This window comes from Gallus gallus, chromosome Z (assembly GCF_016699485.2).
Source record: "Gallus gallus isolate bGalGal1 chromosome Z, bGalGal1.mat.broiler.GRCg7b, whole genome shotgun sequence".
Taxonomy (NCBI): Eukaryota; Metazoa; Chordata; class Aves; order Galliformes; family Phasianidae; genus Gallus; species Gallus gallus.
Genome location: NC_052572.1, coordinates 33,562,352 through 33,582,997, shown reverse-complemented (window position 1 = coordinate 33,582,997; position 20,646 = coordinate 33,562,352). Strand labels below are relative to the sequence as shown.

The 20,646-nt window shown below is 39.2% G+C and overlaps 1 protein-coding gene across 1 annotated transcript in view; it reads right to left on the bottom strand.

Moving 5' to 3' along the window:
- ADAMTSL1 (ADAMTS like 1) overlaps positions 1–18,796 on the bottom strand; it is a 439,216-nt gene extending 420,420 nt beyond the window's left edge. Inside the window, exon 1 of the mRNA XM_004949124.5 lies at positions 18,648–18,796. Coding sequence (XP_004949181.2) covers positions 18,648–18,731 — 84 coding nt within the window. The 5' untranslated portion in view covers positions 18,732–18,796. The remainder of the gene's footprint in view (positions 1–18,647) is intronic.
- Between the last annotated feature and the right edge of the window lie 1,850 nt (positions 18,797–20,646).

The window sequence follows — 20,646 nt, the reverse complement described above, 5'->3', positions numbered from 1 at the left end:
CTGGACCATCACCAATCTTGCTATCTTCCTGCTTTTACAAGCTTTTCTAGTTGGTAGTGGTATGACAAAAATCATACTGTGAAGAGTACACCATATATATGGAATTTGTTTCAAAACAGTAACTACACACTCTAATCAGGAAATTACATCAAATGACTAATTTTATTTCCTTTCTTAGTTCTCAAAATTCTCAAACAGAAAAGAAAAATACAGTTATGTAATTTATTACAGCAATTAAGAATAAATGCATACACTATTACATGATCATACTTGACTTGAGTTGGAAGGGACTTTAAGGATAATCCATTTCCAACCTCTTGCCACAGGCAGGGCTGCCTCCCACTAGCTCAGGCTGCCCAGGGCTCCATCCAACCTGGTCTTGAATGCCTCCAGGGATGCGGCACCACAGGTTCTCTGGGCAGCTGTGCCAGTGCCTCACCACCCTCTGAGTAAAGAATTTCCTCCTAACATCTAACCTTAACTAAAAAGTGAAAAAGAAAAAAATCTTTGTACATTGTTAAAATAGGGTATAGTGGACAAAAATGATTGCTGTAAACACTATTTTGGCCATAGGATACTTGACATTCTGCAGTCTTTATGCAACCAAGAACCTGTTCAAAATTCTGATTTCATGACTAATGCCACTGTTAAGACAAACACTGTCTACTGAAAGAGTTGTGAATGTGTCAAAACCTCATGTCCAAGAAATGAAGTACAGCTGTCATGCTAAATAGTCCTGCTGACAATTTCGCTTGCAATAGGGCTTCTGTATGACAAAGACAATCAGCTAGACACATACACCAATATGCAGAACCGTAGTTGGAATTCTTCATGAAAAAGGTGTGTCCAGAAGGTGTGTACTGATAGTCCTTTGGCTTCTGTTGCCAACTCTGCTAGAATGAGATGGCCTGCCCATGGAGGTGGTGGAGTTACCATCCCTGACAGTGTTCAAGAGGCATCTGAATGAGATGCTACAAGATACGGTTTAGTAGCTTAGTGGATAGTAATGATAGGAGGTTAGTTGGATTAGATGATATTGTAGGTCCTTTCCAACCTTGTGAATCTATGATTCTATGATCCTATGAATATGTTGATAAAAAAACATATTAAACATTAAAGCAAAATATAAGGAAAAGTGAATTTCTTCCTAATTCTGTTGTAGAAAATGCTTTCCAGAGCTTGATTTTACCCTTTATCAGCAGTTCAAGTTCTGGTTAAAGCAGGATGTCATGACATGAGGGAAAGCAAAGCAAAGAGCACTTCAAAGAAGTTAAGAAGATACTTGTTTGTGATTAATTCTCTACATGTCACAGACTTTAGGGAGATAACTTATTTTCTAATAATAATCTTATTACAAGTAAGAAAAAAAGCATCTAGTAGATCTTAAGTGTAACTTTGGTACTTGATGTGCAAAGGTCTAACTTCAACTATTTTAAACATCATTTTTGGGTGTTAATCTTGCAATCCAACTACATTCAGCAAGCAAGAATTCAACTATCAAAGGCCTACCACTAGAGCCTGTGCTAATAGCAGCCATAGCTGCTATTGAAATCACAGTGGTTTTTTAAAAACAAGGCAAAGAACTATGCCAAGTTGTATTGCGTACTGCATGAAAGACACAGAAGAGCCTGCTTGAAACCAACCAACAGGATAGAAGACAAAAGAATATACAAATTTTCTTACCTCTTTTATGTCTGGGAAAGCTGTATAAAGAGTGTACCTAAGAGATGTTAGAGTTTCAAGACCTCAGAGAAATCCTGTGGCAGGATCTGTGAGAATATCAAGCTCTGCGTGCAGACTTGTGTGGGAGCAGGAAGAAAAGTGGGGAGGTAAAAGGTGTTTAAGAGGCTCTAGTTCACATTTCAAAGGAAAATACTAGTAGGATACAGCTCTAATGTCTAGCTTGTGTTCTTGTGATTCTCCATTCACCAGTATTTAAGTGGTCAACGTTTGGTTTTCCTGTCTTGTTGTCAAAAGGGCCTCCCCCTCCTGACAGAGAAAAGGACAGTATACAAAAGGCTCTCCTGTTCATGAGACAGACAAACAAAAATTTTAAATTGAGGGGAAAATCTTAAATATGGTATCAGTTTATGAAAAGAAGAATATAACTGACTCTTTTCTTTAAGATTTAAATATATGTACTGTACTCCTTTTCCATTATATTGCTTTTATTATTTTCTTCCTTGAGGGTAGCTCTAATCCACTTCCTCTCTGTCACTTTTAACTTTCATTGGTACTTATATCATTTTCTAAATATTGCATATCAACTGTCTCCTGGTTGCAGGATATAGCACTCAAAGAACTGTCCAATTGGCCTAAAACTGATAGAGTGAGGTTTTTCTGTGAATAAGTATTTCGTCCGATTCCTCCCAAAATCAAATAATCAGTTCAAAGGGAAAACTGACTTTTCCTACTACATAAGGAATTGTTTGTATCTCTGTTCTCTTTATCAAACACAAACACACATGCAAATCTTTGAATCCTGACCTTTCAAGAACAATTTTAAATTGACAAATTGCTAATATATCTATAGAATACAAGGATAATTTTCCCTTAATAGGAAACATACAGATTATTTTTTGTATCTGGCATAGAAGCCAACGAAACAGCTACATGAAAGTCTTATTAGTCCATTTTTAATTCATACTTTATTACATACGTATTTTACTGCTAGTCAGAATATTTTGGCTATATTTCAACAACGTTGTTTAAAAACTTTTTGCTGTCTTTGTGGTTAACTCTTAAATTTTGTTTCGAAATAACTAGGCACCTTTGTGTTCAAGGACAACTTTAGAAGAAAAAAAAATTAATTTCATCTGCTTCCTCACAAATTAGAGGCAAAATCCACTCAGATTAGATCAACAGTTTGGGATTTCTGCTGCCAAATAATGTCTGATAAGTATGCTTTCCTTATATCTTCTTTATTAGTGAAGAAATACTGCCTGAGAAATTATGTGCCAACTGATTTTTTTTTTTTTTTTTAACACCTGATGGTATCAGCCCATCTATCAGGTCTCTTCAGCTGTTCATCTTCATAGCACTGCTCAATCACTAAGATTACTGTTACCAATACAGTCTTTCAATTATCAGTGTGCCCTTCAAAATGTTCTTTTATTACTGATAAAAAGGGAACTTAAAAATAGAGGACATTTCATTTTCAACACACTGAACAAATCTGTTCCTTCTGTCAGCCTTCTTTTTCCTCAGGTTGCTGAAGTATAATCACCTTAAGTTGATCAGAGTCATTCCATTGCCTTGAGGCCATGAAGGCTTTGTCCTGAAGCTGACAGTGAATTTAAGACTCTATTGCCCTTAATAAAATAACCAGGACTTCCTTCCTCCCTATATTAGTCTGCAGACTGCATGCAGCATTTAATTACCTATAAGCATCATTTCTTGCTTCTCAAATAAGTTATTTTCACGGGTTATTCTACTGTTTTATTGTAGTGGGTATTTTCCTGAGGTAGCCCAGAACGAGCCAGAGCTCTGTAACTTTATACAACTGAATGGTTTACCCTCTAGGGCAGGCTATATCAGCTTTTAAAACAAAGTGATAGCCTGTCATTGATTACTATCCTTTCACTGCAATGAAAACAAATTTTGCAGTAAATATATCTACCGCGAAGAACACTTCTTGTAGGCAATAGGTGTTACCACAAATAACATCTGTAAATCTTTGAGTCCTATAGAAGGAATCCACCATGAATGAAAACACAAATTTATCTTGTAAAGAACAGATGGAAAGATATGTACAATGAAGACAAGCTTGTTTTCTTTAAAATGAATTTTCATATGTGCAGTATTCCTATCTATCTATACTCCTGAACAGTTACAGGACAAACCTATAACAGCATAATATTCAGATGATATCACGTTATCATCAATCTATTTACTCATATCTGATCTATTCCCAGCTGATTTTCATTTACATCTTATAGCATCCAACTCTGCAAAATAAAAAATATATATGGACCCTTATTCTTGAAGGACAGTGGTTTTCAAAGGCTTTCATGGTATGTTATTTCCTATCTTAAGAAAATAACAAGAAAATCAGATATCCTGGGTAAATCAAATAGCAGAAAAAAAAAACCAAAACATGTCAAATCATTAAAAATCATCTCAGAATCTCAAAAATCTCAACAGTTCTTTAAACTTCCTTAAAATAATCTTGAAACAAAACCAAAAGAAATAACTTGTAGCAAAATATAAATATACTGCACCACTGTATTCATACAAGTGAAAAATGGAAAATGTTTCCTTTTGCAATTTCACTGAAGATGAACCACTTGCAGAAAAAGCTTCAAAAATGTTTTTCGTATCCCATGTTCAGAATTCAGCTGCAGTAAGATCTGCCAGGATTAGGTATATTCTCATAGAATCACACTTATTTTTATTATATGTTATTGCATAATAATCTCTCCTACTCCCTTCCATACTATGTTTACCCAAGCTCACTTCTTTGTGTTTAAGAGAACTCTGTTCAAAATATAGATATTACATTTTTGTACAATTGAAATAAGTATACAATAGCTGCTCTGAAAGTAATGCCTCCTGTTTTATTATACTGGCCCACAATATCAGAGGCAGATGTGGTATGGCAGCAGAGGTTGAACCTTCCCACCAATATTCTGTTGTATGTTGCTGCTGTGTGACAGATGACAGCAAAGAGGCACTCTGACATAGTGGCATCTGACATAGAAATTCATGTGAAGCAAAGGGGTATGAGTGAACTCTTTCAGATGGACAAAATAGCACCCACTGATATCCATCAATGTTTGCTGAATATTTATGGAGACCAAACAGTGAGTGTTGCCTTTCAGCAGTGGTGATAGCAACATGAAAGATATCCACATTCCAGATGGCCATACACAGCTGTCACATCATAAAATAAAGAGGTTCTTAATCAGCTCATCCACAAGAACTGGCAGATTATGACCAAGGAACAGTATACGGAGTTGAATATTGGCTTCAATATATTGGAAGCAAAGGTATCAGTGTTGGAATATTGCTAAGATTTTGCTGAGTGAGTTCCGTGAGTGCTTGCAGAGAAACAGAAAGAACACCATGTTTCTCAGGACCCATGGATCCAATAGGAGGCTGAGAGTGACAGTTTCCTGGATCACATCATTATGAGTTATGAGATATGGTGTCACTGCTGTGAGCTGGGGTCAAAACAGTAGTCCACGGAGCATCAGCTTTTGAATTCACCATTGAAGAAGTTCAAGACAAAGCCATCAGTGGGTAAGGTGATGTGGACCGTCTTTGGGAATAGGAAAGGGGTGATCTTTTGGTATTTTCTGGAACCCGGACAAACCATCAACTCTGACAGCTAATCATGACACTGACTGAGCTGAAGACTCAAACTCCCAGACCCAGGTCAGAGAAGAAGACAACCTTTCTCTTGCAACATGATAACATCAGGCTCCATACCAGTTTGAAGACCATGAAGTACATTGCCAGTGTTGACTGGAATGTCCCAACATGCCCGCCATACAGTCCAGATTTGGCACTTTTTGTCTTCCATCTGTTTGGGCTGATGAAAGATGAACTGCATGGGCAACATTTTCATAGAAAAAATGCCATCACAGAAGCAGTAAAACAGTGGGTCACTTCCATTGGGGCAGATTGTTACCAGTCTAGCATGCAGTCTCTTTTTTTATGGCTGGCAAAAATGCATAGCTAATGTTGACTATGTTGAAAAATAAGTGTTCACCCAAACATGTAGATTTTTTCAACATGTTCAATGCATTTTTGGTACTTAAAATCTGATCAGCTTGATCTGTATCAACCAGTTATGCTGTAGTAACAGGAAGATGAAAAATAACCGTACTTCTTTCTTCAACATCAAATGAAATAAGGTAATTTTCTAAGCTGCACAAGATAAGACTCACTGAAGCAAGAAAGCTAAGGTAGAAGCAAGTGCCACCTGGAGGAAGGTTTTCTGCAATGTCTCAGATTTCTACCAGGAAATAAAACAATAACTGCATGCAGCAATGTGGACGGGAGCTCTGGTGCAAAGTAAGATTTTTCTGCTCATTTCACCAACTGCTATTAAGAATACTGCGGAACAGCAGAAAAGCTTGTCCGATTGGCTTCCACTGTCTTCAAGATATTTGCCCCTTCAAACAGGGCTTTGCAGTATCATATTACTCCATAACCTTATCAAAATCCAAACTCCCCTTCAGAGGCTTCAAAAATCTTATAAAATCACAGAAGTTGAATCAAATACCTGGAAATGTGCTTTTTTTTTTTCTATTATTATTCAATCTGGTTTGCATCCACATACCACCAGGTTAGATCCATGCAATTTACAAGAGGACAGGGAACACAAGGAAGAACTGTATGCTACAGAGATTTAAATGGATGAATAATAACAGTTCCATTAGATACAATTTGGTAGGCCCTATCCACTTCTCTTTTCATGATAGGACCATACAGATGTATTCCTGGTAGAGCAATCACCAATATTCACATCATAAATTAACATATAATTCAGTCTGTTTTAATTCCTCAACTTCATATTCAGAAGCCAAAATATGAAGCAACTTTAAGGCTCCATTTTTTTCATTATGTTGTCTGGGAAGCAGACCAACTTGTTCAACTAATGTGCCATTTTCTTTTGTTGTTAACTTTGCCATTGAGGAGTTACTTGAGCTTTTTCAGAAACAAAATTCAATACTGCAATAGAACAAACAGTTCTAAAAGGACTGTTCTAAAAGGAACAGAGAGAAAGTTGAAATTAAAAAATGATTACAAATTATATTGCTGCTTTTGTTTTTCCTTTTGTATTTTACTTAAAACTTCCTAAAATTCCACGTGCCTACCTGGCAAGACATGGCTGTGAACAGATATGGTGAGCATAATAACTAAGTGTACAGAATACCTTAACTGAGTTCCTTTGTGTTTTTTGTCTATTTTAGTTTAACAAAAATCACGGAATTTAAAACAATTATTGAGGTATTCCAATTTCAGTTAACAACAACAAAACTTCATTTCATATGTAGTCACGAGCAAGCTGAAGAATTAAACAGGCAGCTCCCGTGGGTGCAAGGTGTACATACAGCAAGTCGGAGGGATGAAACATGCAAATGTCAACTTTTAGCAGCATGATCTTGGAGACACCTTTATAACTCAGTATTAAATATAGGTATTTTGAGAAGTAAATGTTAATATTCCCCTCTCATATGTAATATGTCCCTACTTTTTCTGTTGGATAGGCTAAAGCCTTGAAGATATTAAAAGACAACAAAATAGATGGAAATCTAGATCTCCCTCTCTTCTTGAATTGCAATTAATTTTCTCTGTACGTGATGCAACTGGACAAGAAGTGTTCTAAGGTTGCTTTCATAAGTTTTAAAAATATTTTAGCTCCCATTAATCCCAAGATGTCTTTGCCAAAAAAATACGTCAAAACAAAATACACCAGCAGCTATGCTAGTAGTTTTATTTGTATCAACACAGAAGTCAGATAATCATATCAGCTACAATCTTAAAATCACTATTACATGATGAAATAATTTTGGATCATATAAGTTCTTGATTAACAACATACTTACCTATGTTTTTTTTTTTTTTTTCTAAACAGCTTAATAGACTACTTCAGTAGATCAGATGCTCACAGTGACTCTGTGAAGTGTGAAATTTCTTCTTTAGCTTCCGATCACTGTTTCAGAACATGTTCTGCCACAGCTGAAATCCAATAAGGATATTGGAGGAGCCTGACTAAGTTCTAAAAACACTTCTAGAAAAATCCCAATGACCACTTCATGCAAGGGCTGCTCCGAAAGTAATGCCTACTATTTTGTTTTGTTTGCCCATGACATCAGATGCAGATGTTGGTGGTACGGCAGTAATGGTTGAACCTCCCCACCAATATTATGTTATACACTGTGGCAGATGGTAGCAGAGGAATAGTCTGTCACAATGGCATCTGAAAGAGAAGTGTGCCCGAAGCAAAGGGGCGGAATTGAATTCCTCCATGAAGAAATAATGGCACCCACTGACATTCATCAATGCTTGCTGAGAATTTATGGAGACCAAACAGTGGCTGTGAGCACAGTGAGGCGGTGGGTGATGCGTTCCAGCAGTGGCGATAGTGGCAGCGGATCATCTTCTCTGGCGCAGACTGTTATGAGCGCAGCATGCAAGCTCCTGTTCATTGCTGGTGAAAATGAATACCTAAGGTGGTGACTATGTTGAAAAATAGTGTTTTGCAGCTGCCAAATTGCTGCATCCAAAAAAATGCAAGTCAAAAGTGTTATTGTGATCTTTGTATTTGTTTTTGTTTCCACGGAAATAAATAGGAGATACTACTTTCATAGCAAACTACACACTACATACTTAGTCTTCCTCAGTTTTTTTCATTCTGGCTCAAACTTTAAGTGGACATTACAGTACTCAAGCCCTTAGGTTCACAAAGCCAGAATTTGCTCTATACAAAAGCAGACACAGACCAGTACTGAAGCTTTGCATGGAGCTATCTAAATCAAACTAGTGTTTAAAATGGAAACAGTCTGCTCCAGCTTGGTATAGGAAACATACAAGCTTTCAAAAATACAGCAATACACTTACATCAAAATCTAATGTAGGCAGCATTTAATTCCAAACCACTAGCACAAAGTACTTACGTAAGGGTTTTAACCTTTTTTTAAAAATACACCTGTTTATCTTCTAGTATAGACATGGTCTTATGCAATGCCAAGTTATATCAAGAATAGAGCCATATACAGAGGAATATTCCCTTTAAAACAAAACTATCACATCCTTTGCTATGTGGTTTCTTTCCTTCATCTCATATAACATTTCAAATTATTCTTATGACATCTTGGGTTGTCTTCTGTATTCTCATGTCTGATGAGGTCTGATGTCATTTAGATGGCATAACTGAGAGTTGTAATATATTTCTTCATAATAAACCTGCTTAAAATGGGTGCAGTAAACAAGAACTGCACTTCCACACCCAGAATACATTAAGAGAACAAAAGCAATAGAAATCATTTTTCATTAAGAATTTTCTTTTGGTGAGTAGGCATTTCCTTCGAAAATGTTCAGCTATAACTTTAACTCTTTCCTGAAACTGTCTCTTAGTAACAACTCTAAATAACTTGTGCAGCTTCTAGTCATGAATGCATCTAGTACCATTTTACCTAGGGCCATTTCCCACAATCAAGGTCCAGCCATTTTTATAGTATCTATCTGAAATGATAACTACATCACTTTTTGGCTTTCTGTCCCCCAGTTAGGTCTATCAGTGAAGGGAAGTGCAGAAACGACTGCCTGTCTGACATATTTTGCTGTTTTTTTTTTTTTTTTTTTTCCTCTCAGTAGCTAATAAGCATTCAGTTTCCCTGTTTTCTGTTTAGACATCCTTTCTGGCAAAATAAATAAATAAATAAATAAAAAGGCAATAAAATAAAATTAAAAAATCTTCATTATGTGACTGTTCAGTGCCTTGCAGATTCCTTTGTTTTGATAAGAAGATTCAGATTGGTCTCAGAATCATAATAGAATTCAAAGACAGGCAGATAACCCCTATGCTCAGCCTCAATGAAGAAGCTGATCATCAAATAAGAAAAATTGTCTACACTACAACCTTCCTATAGTGATGTTCACCATTTGCCCAGGAAAGATGTTTCAAATCTGCAATTGAGGATGTCTATGTTAAAACCACTACACTTTTTTCAAACTGTTCCAAATCAGGAAAATTGAATAAGCTAAACAATACAAAGATAAATCACAGAATCACAGAATCACAGAATGGCCTGGGTTGGAAGAGACCTCAAGGATCATGAATGTCCAAAAACTACGCAGCAGTTTTGAATAGTAGTATGCTCATTTACTTCAAAATGCAAAACATCATAACAATGTTATGACACTGTTTCCAAAATTATCAAAGAATGAATAGAAGATGCAGAGGACAGAATCATTTTTCTAATAAAAATGTTAATGCAGTGCAAGTTTCTAGGTTAACAGAAAAACTGAGTTATTTGCTGAAGGTATGGAACCTGCATTTGTTATATTGCTTATGTTTGCCTTCTCCAAATTACAGACATCTTTTAGAGCATTATTCATATACAGACTGACCCAGTGAGACATCTTCTGTCTAGCCTCTGTGTGTTTGCCCTGTACGTGAATGAAGGCAAATAACATTCAAATGTAGAAGGGATTTATTTTTATGACTTCTAACTTTAGCACTTGCCATATACACATATACAGTTATGTATGTGCAAGACTGTACTAACAGCTTTCCAGTGTCAGACACTACAGGATAAATGCACATTTTGTTAGCAAATGAAAATGCTTAGGCAGTAGGGCAATAAACTACAACATCAAAATATGGAATCTAAAATGTGAACGCAGAACTCACTTGCTCCTGAAATGAACTTCAGTTATGAACCTAAATACCAATATAAATGTTACAAGGAAAGGCAAAAATTCTGATCCATCTGGCATGTGCTCTTTCACCTTATTCAGCTTCATGACAAAGATTCAATGAAGGTTGGTTGGCATCTCATGCCAGGGGTAGATGTTACCCCTAATGATAAGAGTTTCTCCAAAAATGTATTTGCAGACAAGTAATTAAATATAATGCTGACCAATACCTGAAAAGCATTTCATAAAAACAGTAATAAATAAAAATAAAATAAAAGAATAAAAACTAAAGGGTCTAATTAAAAGTTTGAAATCCAAAAACCTCCAGAATAGACTACTGCTTTCAATTAATTGAGGTAAAACACAAAAACTCCTAGGCAGTTCAGAATCATAGAATCATAGACTTACAGAATCCTCAGAGTTGGAAAGGACATTCAAGGGTCATCTAGTCCAACTCCCCTATGCTGAACAGGGACTCCCATAGTTAGATCAGGTTGTTCAGTGCCCCGTCCAGCCTGGCCTTAAAAACCTGGGCAGTGTGTTCCAGCACTTCACCACCTTCACTGTAGAAGACTTTTTCCTTATATCCAATCTAAACCTCCCCTCTTTAAGTTTGAAATCATTTGCTCTTGTCCTATCCAGATCCTGCTAAAGAGTCCGTCCCCTTCTTTCCAGTCACTCCCCTTTAGATACTGAAAGACCGCTATCAGGTCACCTTGCAGTCTTCAGTCCTCTCTTCTTCAGGCTGAACAGGCCCAGCTCTTTCAGCCTCTGCACATAGGATTTATTTAACTCCAAGTGAATTTCAGGAGTTTATCTCTTGACAGCAGTCTTCCAGTAAACAGAACTTGAAAAGCCACTGTACAAATCACAGGTGAAGCAATATGCTTTGCCACCCTCAAAGTAAATAATTTTTTCCTCAAATTCTAACAGAAATTCCTGTGTTCCGGTTTGTGCCCATCACTCCTTGTCTTGGCACTGGGCACAATTGAAAAGATCCTGGACCCACTCTCTTGATAACCACCCTTTAGATATTTGTAAGTGTTGGTAAGATCCCTTCCTTCCAATTTTCTCTTCTCCAGGCTTAACAGTCTCACATTCTCAGCCATTTCTCAGAAGGGAGATGTTCCAGACCCCTAATCGTATTTGCAGCCCTCTACTGAACACTCTGCAGTAGCTTCCTCTCTTTCTTGAACTGGGGAGCCCAGAATTGGGCACAGTACTCCTGATGTGGCCCCACCAGGGCAGAGCAGAGGGATACTTCATAGGCATATTCTTTTTAATGCACTCCAGGACACCACTGGCCTTCTTGGAGACTTCTGGCTCATGGGCAACCTGCTGTCCACCAGAACACCTGGGTCCTTCTCCACAGAGCTCCCTTCCAGCAGGTCAGCCCCTAACCAGTACTGATTCCTCTCTGAGTGTACATTTTCTAAGCATACTGATGAGGATTTTATGGGAGAGTGTCAAAAGCCTTGCTGAAATCAAGGTAGATAACATTCACTGTACTGCCTTCATCTACACAGCCAGTCTTGACATCGTAAAAGGCTACTAGATTGGTCAAGCACAATTTCTCCTTCATGAGTCCATAAATACACCTGATAGCCTTCTTTTCTTCCACTTGCTTGAAGATGACATCCAGATTTAGTTACTGCATCGCATTCCCAGGGACAGAGATGAAGATGACTGGCCTGTAGTTTCCCAGACCATTTTTTCTTGTCCTTTATGAAGACTGGAACAACATTTAATTTCCTGCAGTCTTCATGAACCACTCCTGTTCTTATAGAGATTACAGAGTGTAGTTTGGTAATTGCTTCTGCCAGTTCCCCTAGCATTTAAGTGTGCATCCCACTGGGGCCCATGGATTTGCGCGTGTCAAGTTTTCCTAGATGATCTCTAAACAGATCCACCTCAACCAAGGGGGATTCTTCCTTTCCCCAGATTCTCTCTTTTATCTCCAGGCACAAAGTTGGTCGATCATTTCCTTGGGAGTTAGTGTAAGTGGGGCTCATTCCAGCTCCTTTTTATTTCCTCTTTAAATAAATACATAAATGAAAGAAAATTTGCAGTCATACAAGACTAGTTTTTGGTTCTTAATAGTTATATAGTCTGCTCAGTAGAATAACGTGGCTGTAGGACCAGCAGAAGTCATTGTTATGATCTGATTTCCTTTGTACGTTTATTACAAATGATGTAATTCCTTTTATTTTTGTCCTTCCTTTTTTTTTCCTTCAATTTTTAGAAAGTATAACTATGTGTCAAACAATATGAGTGATCTATTCTTCCCACAGTTCATTCCATGATACTTCATATATGCAACTACTTCATATATGCAACTACTTAATATATTTGTTATTAACACACACACACATATTTATTTATTAAGCTCTACCTAATATGTTTCCCCAAACGTACTAAACTGTCTCTATTCTTTCCATTTCTTCCCCTCTTGTTTTCTTTGCATGCACACATCCACAAATCACAGTGACTGAACATTTCTTCTAAAAGGCACACAAAACACATACCTTCAAGACTGAGAAGGGTTTAAAGAGTTTAAATTTGCTAGAGGCGTGAGTCAGATACATGTGTCATTATTTCCCAGCTCTTCTAGAGGACATGTTACTTTGTGGTTATGTTTCTTAATAAAATAAAAATGTCTTGTTTGCATCTGCGACACGATTGCATGCTTGAGGTACAAAGCACCTCATGGTACACAGTAAGAAGATTATAGAGTCACTGAATCAGAAAACCATAGATTTAGTTGGAAAAGATCCTTAAGATCATCAAGCCAAGTACCGAGGGACAATCATCACTTCCCTAGTCCTGCTGGCCACGCTGTTTCTCACACAAACCAGGCTGCCATTAGGCTTCTTGGCCCCCTGGGCACACTGCAGGCTCAAGGTCAGAAAAGATGTACCAGTGTATTTCAGCTGCTATGTGAGGATTTAAAATACTGGAACAGAAGCATACAAAGCGTACTTGGTTTACTAAGTCCAGCTAATGATGTCATGTTTGACTTGCCATACATCATCTCATTACCAGACTTTATCTTGTTTGATCATCTTCTGGAATACAGGTAAGGCACGTTATATTTTGTAGGAAAAAAAGAATACTTTTAAGAAGACAGTGGAGAATAAATGTCTTGAAGTGTTGATTGCAGAGAAAGGGCAGTAAATGGACAGCGAGTCTCCTCATTTTTTGCTTTTTTCATGCTAAGCAGAGTTGAAAGAAAAGACGTCATTTCTAACCAAGACTTTCAGAGCTCCTAATATAAGCATGTAATAATCACAGAGAATTCCTCAATCTCTGGAGCAGCTAGAAACAACAATTTACATATTGCAGTGCTTCCCTGAAGTCCTAGCACTTCACTTCATGCACAGTGTGAAGTTTAAAGCAGGAACAGAACTTCATTTGAATTCACATCATGTTTTTATTAAAGGAAATAATTTTCAGAGACACAATTTTGGAACATAATAACAATAATTTAATGTAGTTTATTAAAAATTACACCTTCACTTTTTTGAATGATATGTTCTTCAATCAATTTTCCCATCACTCACTAATGATGAGTGTTTCAAGTCATACCTAACTATACAATTGCATTATCAACCAAATTTTATTGGAAATACTCACAAACAGGATAATTCTTTTCTAATTCCATGAAATTTGTCCTACAGCTCTGGAATACAAATGAGATAGAATTTTAAACCAGATAGATGTAATAGAATGTTCTCCTGTCAACCTGAGGGTGAAAAAGCTATTACAGAAGATTTGGTTATTAGAGGTAACATAAAAGAGCAGCAAAGTACATCTTCAGAGGCTTGATATGATGTTATACAACCTGACCAAGCCCTGTATGCTCTCATTCCCTATATTTACCTCTTGGTCTGTTGTAGCTATTGCTTGATCTCCATTTGGATCTTATAACTCCCTTGTTCACCCTAAGTTTGCACGTGTCCAGATGTAAACATGACTGTAGGATCCAAATGTAACGTAAGTTTGTGAATAATTTGACTTTGCCTGATGCAAAAGAACGAAGAGGAAGTAGGTCTTACTTTCTCTGACATATGCACATATTCATATATGGCCTTTTAAAATGTACAAGGATGCTGATGTCTAAAATCTCTGTTCAGCTGCAGATACAGAGACCAGTAACTTCGACAAATGTAATCACACTTTCAGAGTATTGGTAACAGATAGTATTAGTATTATTAGTATTAGCAGCAGAAGTGTGAAGAAGACGATGCCAAGCTCCTTTCAGAGATGCCCAGTGACAGGCCAAGAGGCAAAAAGCACAAGCTGAAACACAGGATCTTCCATTTGAAGATCAGGCACTTCTTTGCTTTGCAGTTGATGGAGCCCTAGCAAATGTTGCCCAGACAGCCTGAGTCTCCTCCTTGGAGACCTATAGAAGCTGTTTTGACGTGGTCCTTGGTAAACTGTTCTGGGTGTTCCTTCTTGAGCAGACGTTGGGCCAGATGACCACCAGAGGTTCCTGCCAACATCAACCACCCTGCCATTCTGTGATTTTAATCAGAATGAGAGAGTGAGTCTTGCAATTTAAAATGACAGGAACTTCAATGATGTTAGCCAAAGATGAAGGTCTTCAGCTGTGAATATAACCAACAACCTCTTATTTCTACCACAAAGTTAAAAAGACAATTCCAATCATGAAAGTAACACAAGTCTTTTGAAGTATTTCATGAAAGGGAAAAATTTTGTGAACTCTACTCAAATTTAATATTACCAGCATTCAACCATAATTTTGTTACAATTGTGGTCATAACTCTACCAAAATGCAAGAAAAAGGAGAAAAAAAAAAAAAAAAAAAAAAAAGCACACTACAAATATTATTTTGATAGTTATAAATAACTTTCAAGATGATTTTACATGAAACATGTAGAATCATGTTCTTATTTCAATACTGGCAGACTAACTGAACCATACAAATTTAACATTTGTATTCTAATAATTTGTCTTCATCTCTCTCTCCTTTTTTTTTTTTTTTTTTTGGCCTACAATTTCAACTAAAATGCTCCCAGACCGACGCAGATTGACCTCCTAAATACAAAATGCTCTTCTTCTCTTCTCTTTGACTATACTGATTAAATATAAGTTTCTATTTTCAGCAGCTTTGAACAGCTTACTTTCAGACTTTATTCAAAATAAGGAAAGTTTGTAGTCTTCTCTGGACAATGGGATGCAGACACAATGGATTCATATTCAGTAGACAAAAAGATAAAATTAGATTTTGAATACACAGTTTACTTTTATGTCATTATGTCCTAACAGTTGGAATCAGTGATCTTGCCAGTCTTCTCCAACCTAAATGATCCAACCTAAATGTATTTTAGAAGAGGGCTTTCATCTCCTTATGATCTATTTGCTAGTGTACAAAATACCTCCACTTCATTCCCTCACATATTATAATATATATTGTACATGAATAAAGAGGGGAGCATGTATCAGCTACATGGCTTAAATAAGAAAATAGGATAAGATATAGCAACTATGAGGCACGTAAAGTCTAGTAGTACAGAGACAAGCATGAAAATTCAATCTTCCAACTTCTCTACGCAACTTCCACTGCTTATAGACAGTAAGTCCATTCATAGGTGCGAAAATGTTTGCATGCATCCATGAAGCTCATACGTGAAGTCTTAAGCAGAGCTAAAAGTTGTGTCTTCTACAATAACTATTATGTCACTATGCAAGTAAAAAGTCATTTTAGGTTCTTTTGTCGGAGTATCCACCCTAATCTCTTCAACAGGATCACAACAGGAAATCAAAAGCAAAAATCACTATGATGACCATTCTAAGAACTTGAGAGTTGGTGGTAGTCCATACTTTTGAAAGAGATGAGGAAACTGAAGTGCAGTATGAACACCGGTCAAGTCCAGCAATCTAGCACTAAATTACCACTTGAAAATAGAGTTTGAACCTATAATTGTTAATATATCTTAATTAATGCTAATTAGGAGACCAAACTTGGTCTAGTTCATGAAATCCTTATAAAATAGTCATAACAACATCACCTAATTTAAAGACCTGTTTAACTCTCCTTCAAAAAAATAAAAAAATAAAATTAGTAATTACGCACTTTTTTAGCATCATAAGGTTTATCAGTATTGCCCAAGACCTAAATATGTGGTCACGATTAGTACATATTATACACAAGATACAGTACATTAGTACATTAGAAATATTAATTTTTCAACCCAATTTAATCTAAAATTTAGATTAGTACTATGAGTTGTTACAGAATCACAGCCATTCTGAGTATCTTCTCTGTGATACATGCACGTGCCTCTGGGTGCTTAGTAAAGAGTAACTTTAATCCCCACTTCATCTTCTATCTCGCATTACAAGTGCTAGTAAAACAACAGGAGGCTCACTGGGCTGATTATGTTTTTGGCCGTATGAAATGCCCATGAGGACAACTGATTTTATTCACACCATCACTGTGTAAATTTGAGACTGGAGGCAGGAGGCAGTGCCAAATTCTGCTATTTCAAGAGTAACACTATCTCAATAACTAAAATGAAGTTAATGCAGCTAAGCATCCAACATAAAAGCCAAAGGAAACTTAGCTGCCTTTTCGTTCCAGCTCTCAGACCTCTGCACTGCATCTCACTTGCTCTACACTTTTTCAAAAGTAAGCCTGAATACTTTGTATTTGCATGTTGAAAAAATAAAACAAGTGTGGAGCTATTTTAATTCCCCACAAAGAGGAGCGGCTTGCAAGAAAGAAGGCAAGCAGGTGCACACGGCCAGGGTAAGCAAGGACAGAGCCGAGTGCCAGCAGAGCTGAGCAGACCTCAGACCTGGGGACAGAGCTGGTTGCAGGAATAAGGATGGCAGATGAGGTTGCCGTTGCAGAACCACAGTTATTATGGCACTAGTGACTCTACCAGAAACAGATACCAGATCTTGTGAGAAATAGCTTTCCACATGCCAGTCTTTGCACCCCGAAGGTACACCAGAGCTACCACTGCACTCAGTAGCTTTTTGCCAACGTCTCCTCCAGTGCAAGTTGCGATCCACTTCTGGCTGCATGCCTGCAGATGTGTATTGATATCACACCTCACCACCCACTGCCACTGCAGTGAATCATCTCCTCTACGGAGGTCCAGGAGGGATTTAGCAACAGACAGCACAGACCCAGTATTAAAGCTTTTGTATCCAAAGAAATTAGGGGCTTTACTCAGGATCGCTGGGCTAACCACCTTGTGGCCATGTAGATACTACAGATGTTCGGTGTAGGAGTACAGCAACACATAAATAAATAAATAAATCAGAAACGTCCGATTCATCAGCAGTCCAAAGTTATACAGAGAAAAATGTCTATTACAAGTGATTATGTATGCTACTTGTTTCCTATTTCTTCAGCATTGCCTTGTTTTCTCGGGAGAGTTAAATTTAGGTAATGCTCCAAATACATAAAGACCATAATGCTTACTGCAAACATGCTATCACTTACCTAAAACACATCTTAAAACTTTTAAGAACAAAACCAAGTGGGAATGATTTAGGAGAGCCATGTTCACACTTGCTTTTCTTTAGGGCACATACAAAGCTGAAAGTGAGTTCGTTTACTGTCTCCAGAGGGCTGAACAGGGCACCACCAGAGGGACTATTATTATTATTTATCTATTTATCTATCTATTTATTTTTGGCTGCAATCGGTGGAAAAAAAAAGCCGGGCAATAACAAGTCGATCATTAAGTAAAGAAAACTACCTGCCGAGCATGTTGGAGGATGTAAACTACATCCAGGAGTAATGCGGTGACGCGACCCAGTTCTGCACCGTGCTCTCACAACGAAGTACCCGCTTGAGAAACGCAGACAGAGGGAACTCCCAGAGCTACTCTAAGTCTCATGGAGCGCTTCCTCCCCGAGGGACGATGAAAGCCTCCCTTCTGACACTCGGCGGAGCTTAGCAGTATCCTAACTTTGGCAAAGACGACCCTCCCTTCCAGCAGGCTGGACAACCAGCCTCGCGCCGGCTCCCGCGGACCTCCGCCCGGAAAGCACAGCTGTGGGGCTGAGTCTCTGCCACCCTCCGCGCAAGCCACGGACTGCGAGTGCCCGCAGGCGCTACCTGCAGCATCGGAAGAAGAAACCGCCGCAGCCCCACGAGCCGCGCCCTCGCCCGGACAGCGCTCCCCGGCCGGAGACCGGAGCATCCCGGCGGCCGCAGGTGCGGATCGTCCGCAGCCTGCGGGCACGGAAGCCCCGTCCCAGCGCTGCCGCCTCGCAGCGTCAAGCCCTCTTACCTGCGCTGCGGCGGCGAGGAGCCCCAGGGCGAGGGCGAGTAAAGGGGCGGCTGTTCCCCGGCGCTGCCCCGCCGCCGCGGCCATCCTCCTCCCGGGACAGCCCGCTCCGCCGCTCCGCGCCTGCCTCGCTGCCGCCCCTCAACGCCTCTGCGAGCTGTGCGGGGTGCGCGGCGCCTCCGGGCCCCGCAGGGCAGGGAGGTGCGCGGGGGCGCGGCCCTCCGCTGCCGGGCGGCAGGGAGGGAGGCGGGGAGCCGCCGCCGCCGCCGCCGGTCCGCCCCCGCCCGCCGCCGCCGCCGCCTCCCCCGGAGCTGCTCCGGGGCAAGGATGGAGCGGGTACAGCAGGCTGCCACGGGGCGAGCGGGCAGGGGCAGGGCGTCCCGGAGGGAGTGCGGGGTGTGCGGAGGGATGGATGGGGCTCGCAGGAGGGCACGCGGCGTGCAGGCTCGATGAGTCTTCAGGATGGGACGCTGAAAGTTGGCGCAGGCAGTCAGGGACGGGGCATGCAGGTAGGAATGGGGAAAGTAGGCAGGGATGGGGAAAGCAGGAACAGGGCATGCTAGTATGGTTGGGGTGTGCTGTCGAGTAGAGGGCAGTAGGTTCAGTGAGCCGTTCAGTCACAAGATCTGCAGATCCGGGAATAGTCCTCCACCTGCCGTGCACACCAGTCTGCTCTCTTTGACATGCCTGCAAACTATGGTTATGAGCACCTCCAGGTGCAACATTCTGAAATGCAAGGGTGTGCTGGGACACTCACACTACCCAAATCTCCCTGAGGGAGCAAAACCCCTTCACACAGGTTCACCTTAAGCTTACACTTGAAGACATTGGCTGGTACCTGCATTTCCACCATATGCCAAAGGAACAGTCAGAATGCCAGCTGTGGCAATCAAAGGAGAATATCAACCTGGCTGAATTTGTGTTGGCAGCTTGTCAGAGGTTTGTGGCAGCTCCTATAAGTCTCTCACAAAACCACAAGAAAATGTATTGTTATTACACAAGTTTCTAAAGCTCCCACCATGAGCCTATTTAAATGCTCCCATAGCGTCTGGGCACATGTATTTACATACTTGGATTATCCCCGGAAAATGCACACCTCATTGAAGAGCCAAATAAATCATATGGGAATCCTAAATAAAACTATATGTTGATCAAGCAGCATGTGCACGGACTAAAGACTGCCACATCTCTCTTCATTTTTTATGCATTATGTCAGCCATGGTTGAGAATGTGAAGGCATATTGGTTTTAATACTTAGATCTGAACGTGAAATCCTAACAGCTCCTTCACTTTTAGATTTACAACCTACTTCATCTGATAACACTCTACAATCTGTTATTTATACAACAAACAGAAGTGCTACGGGTAACATTTTAGAAATGCTCTTTCAAATGTTGCTACATAAAGCACAGTAGCTTAAATTGAAAAGTGCTTGCTTATTCAAGTACACCCAGGGATAATCTGTGAATATGCATGATAGATGAACTTCTGAAATTTTTGTTTTCTTTCTAAGGACATGTAGTTGGGCAAAGATGTAAACATTCAGTTCTTGTTTTTATTAGCATGTAATTGCAGAGGTTAAAGCTCCTGTATGGACTGCATGGCTCAGTGTGGCCTAAAATATGTTATAAATGCTGCATGATCCAAGAAACAACATTTGGCTGAGCAAAACATGACCTCTGATTTGTCAGGAATTAGCTGCATACAAGTTTCATTTTGCAAAACATGCTTATCTGAAAAGGCTTTGGAAGATTTGAGACCTTTTAAGAGCTGAGAAGAGATCAAGGCTTCGTGCACAGGAAGGGAACATACATAAGGAGTCCTTGTAAGCAATTATTTCTTTTTCAGAAAAGCGAATGGGTTAACAACTCTGAAGTCATTTCTAGCATTAGCCAGAAGAAAGCAAATAATGTTGTAGAGAGGATAAGATTTTCTCCACGCATAGAATGCAGACAAGGTATGCTGTCAGAAAACATGACCTCCAAGCAAGTGTAATACATGG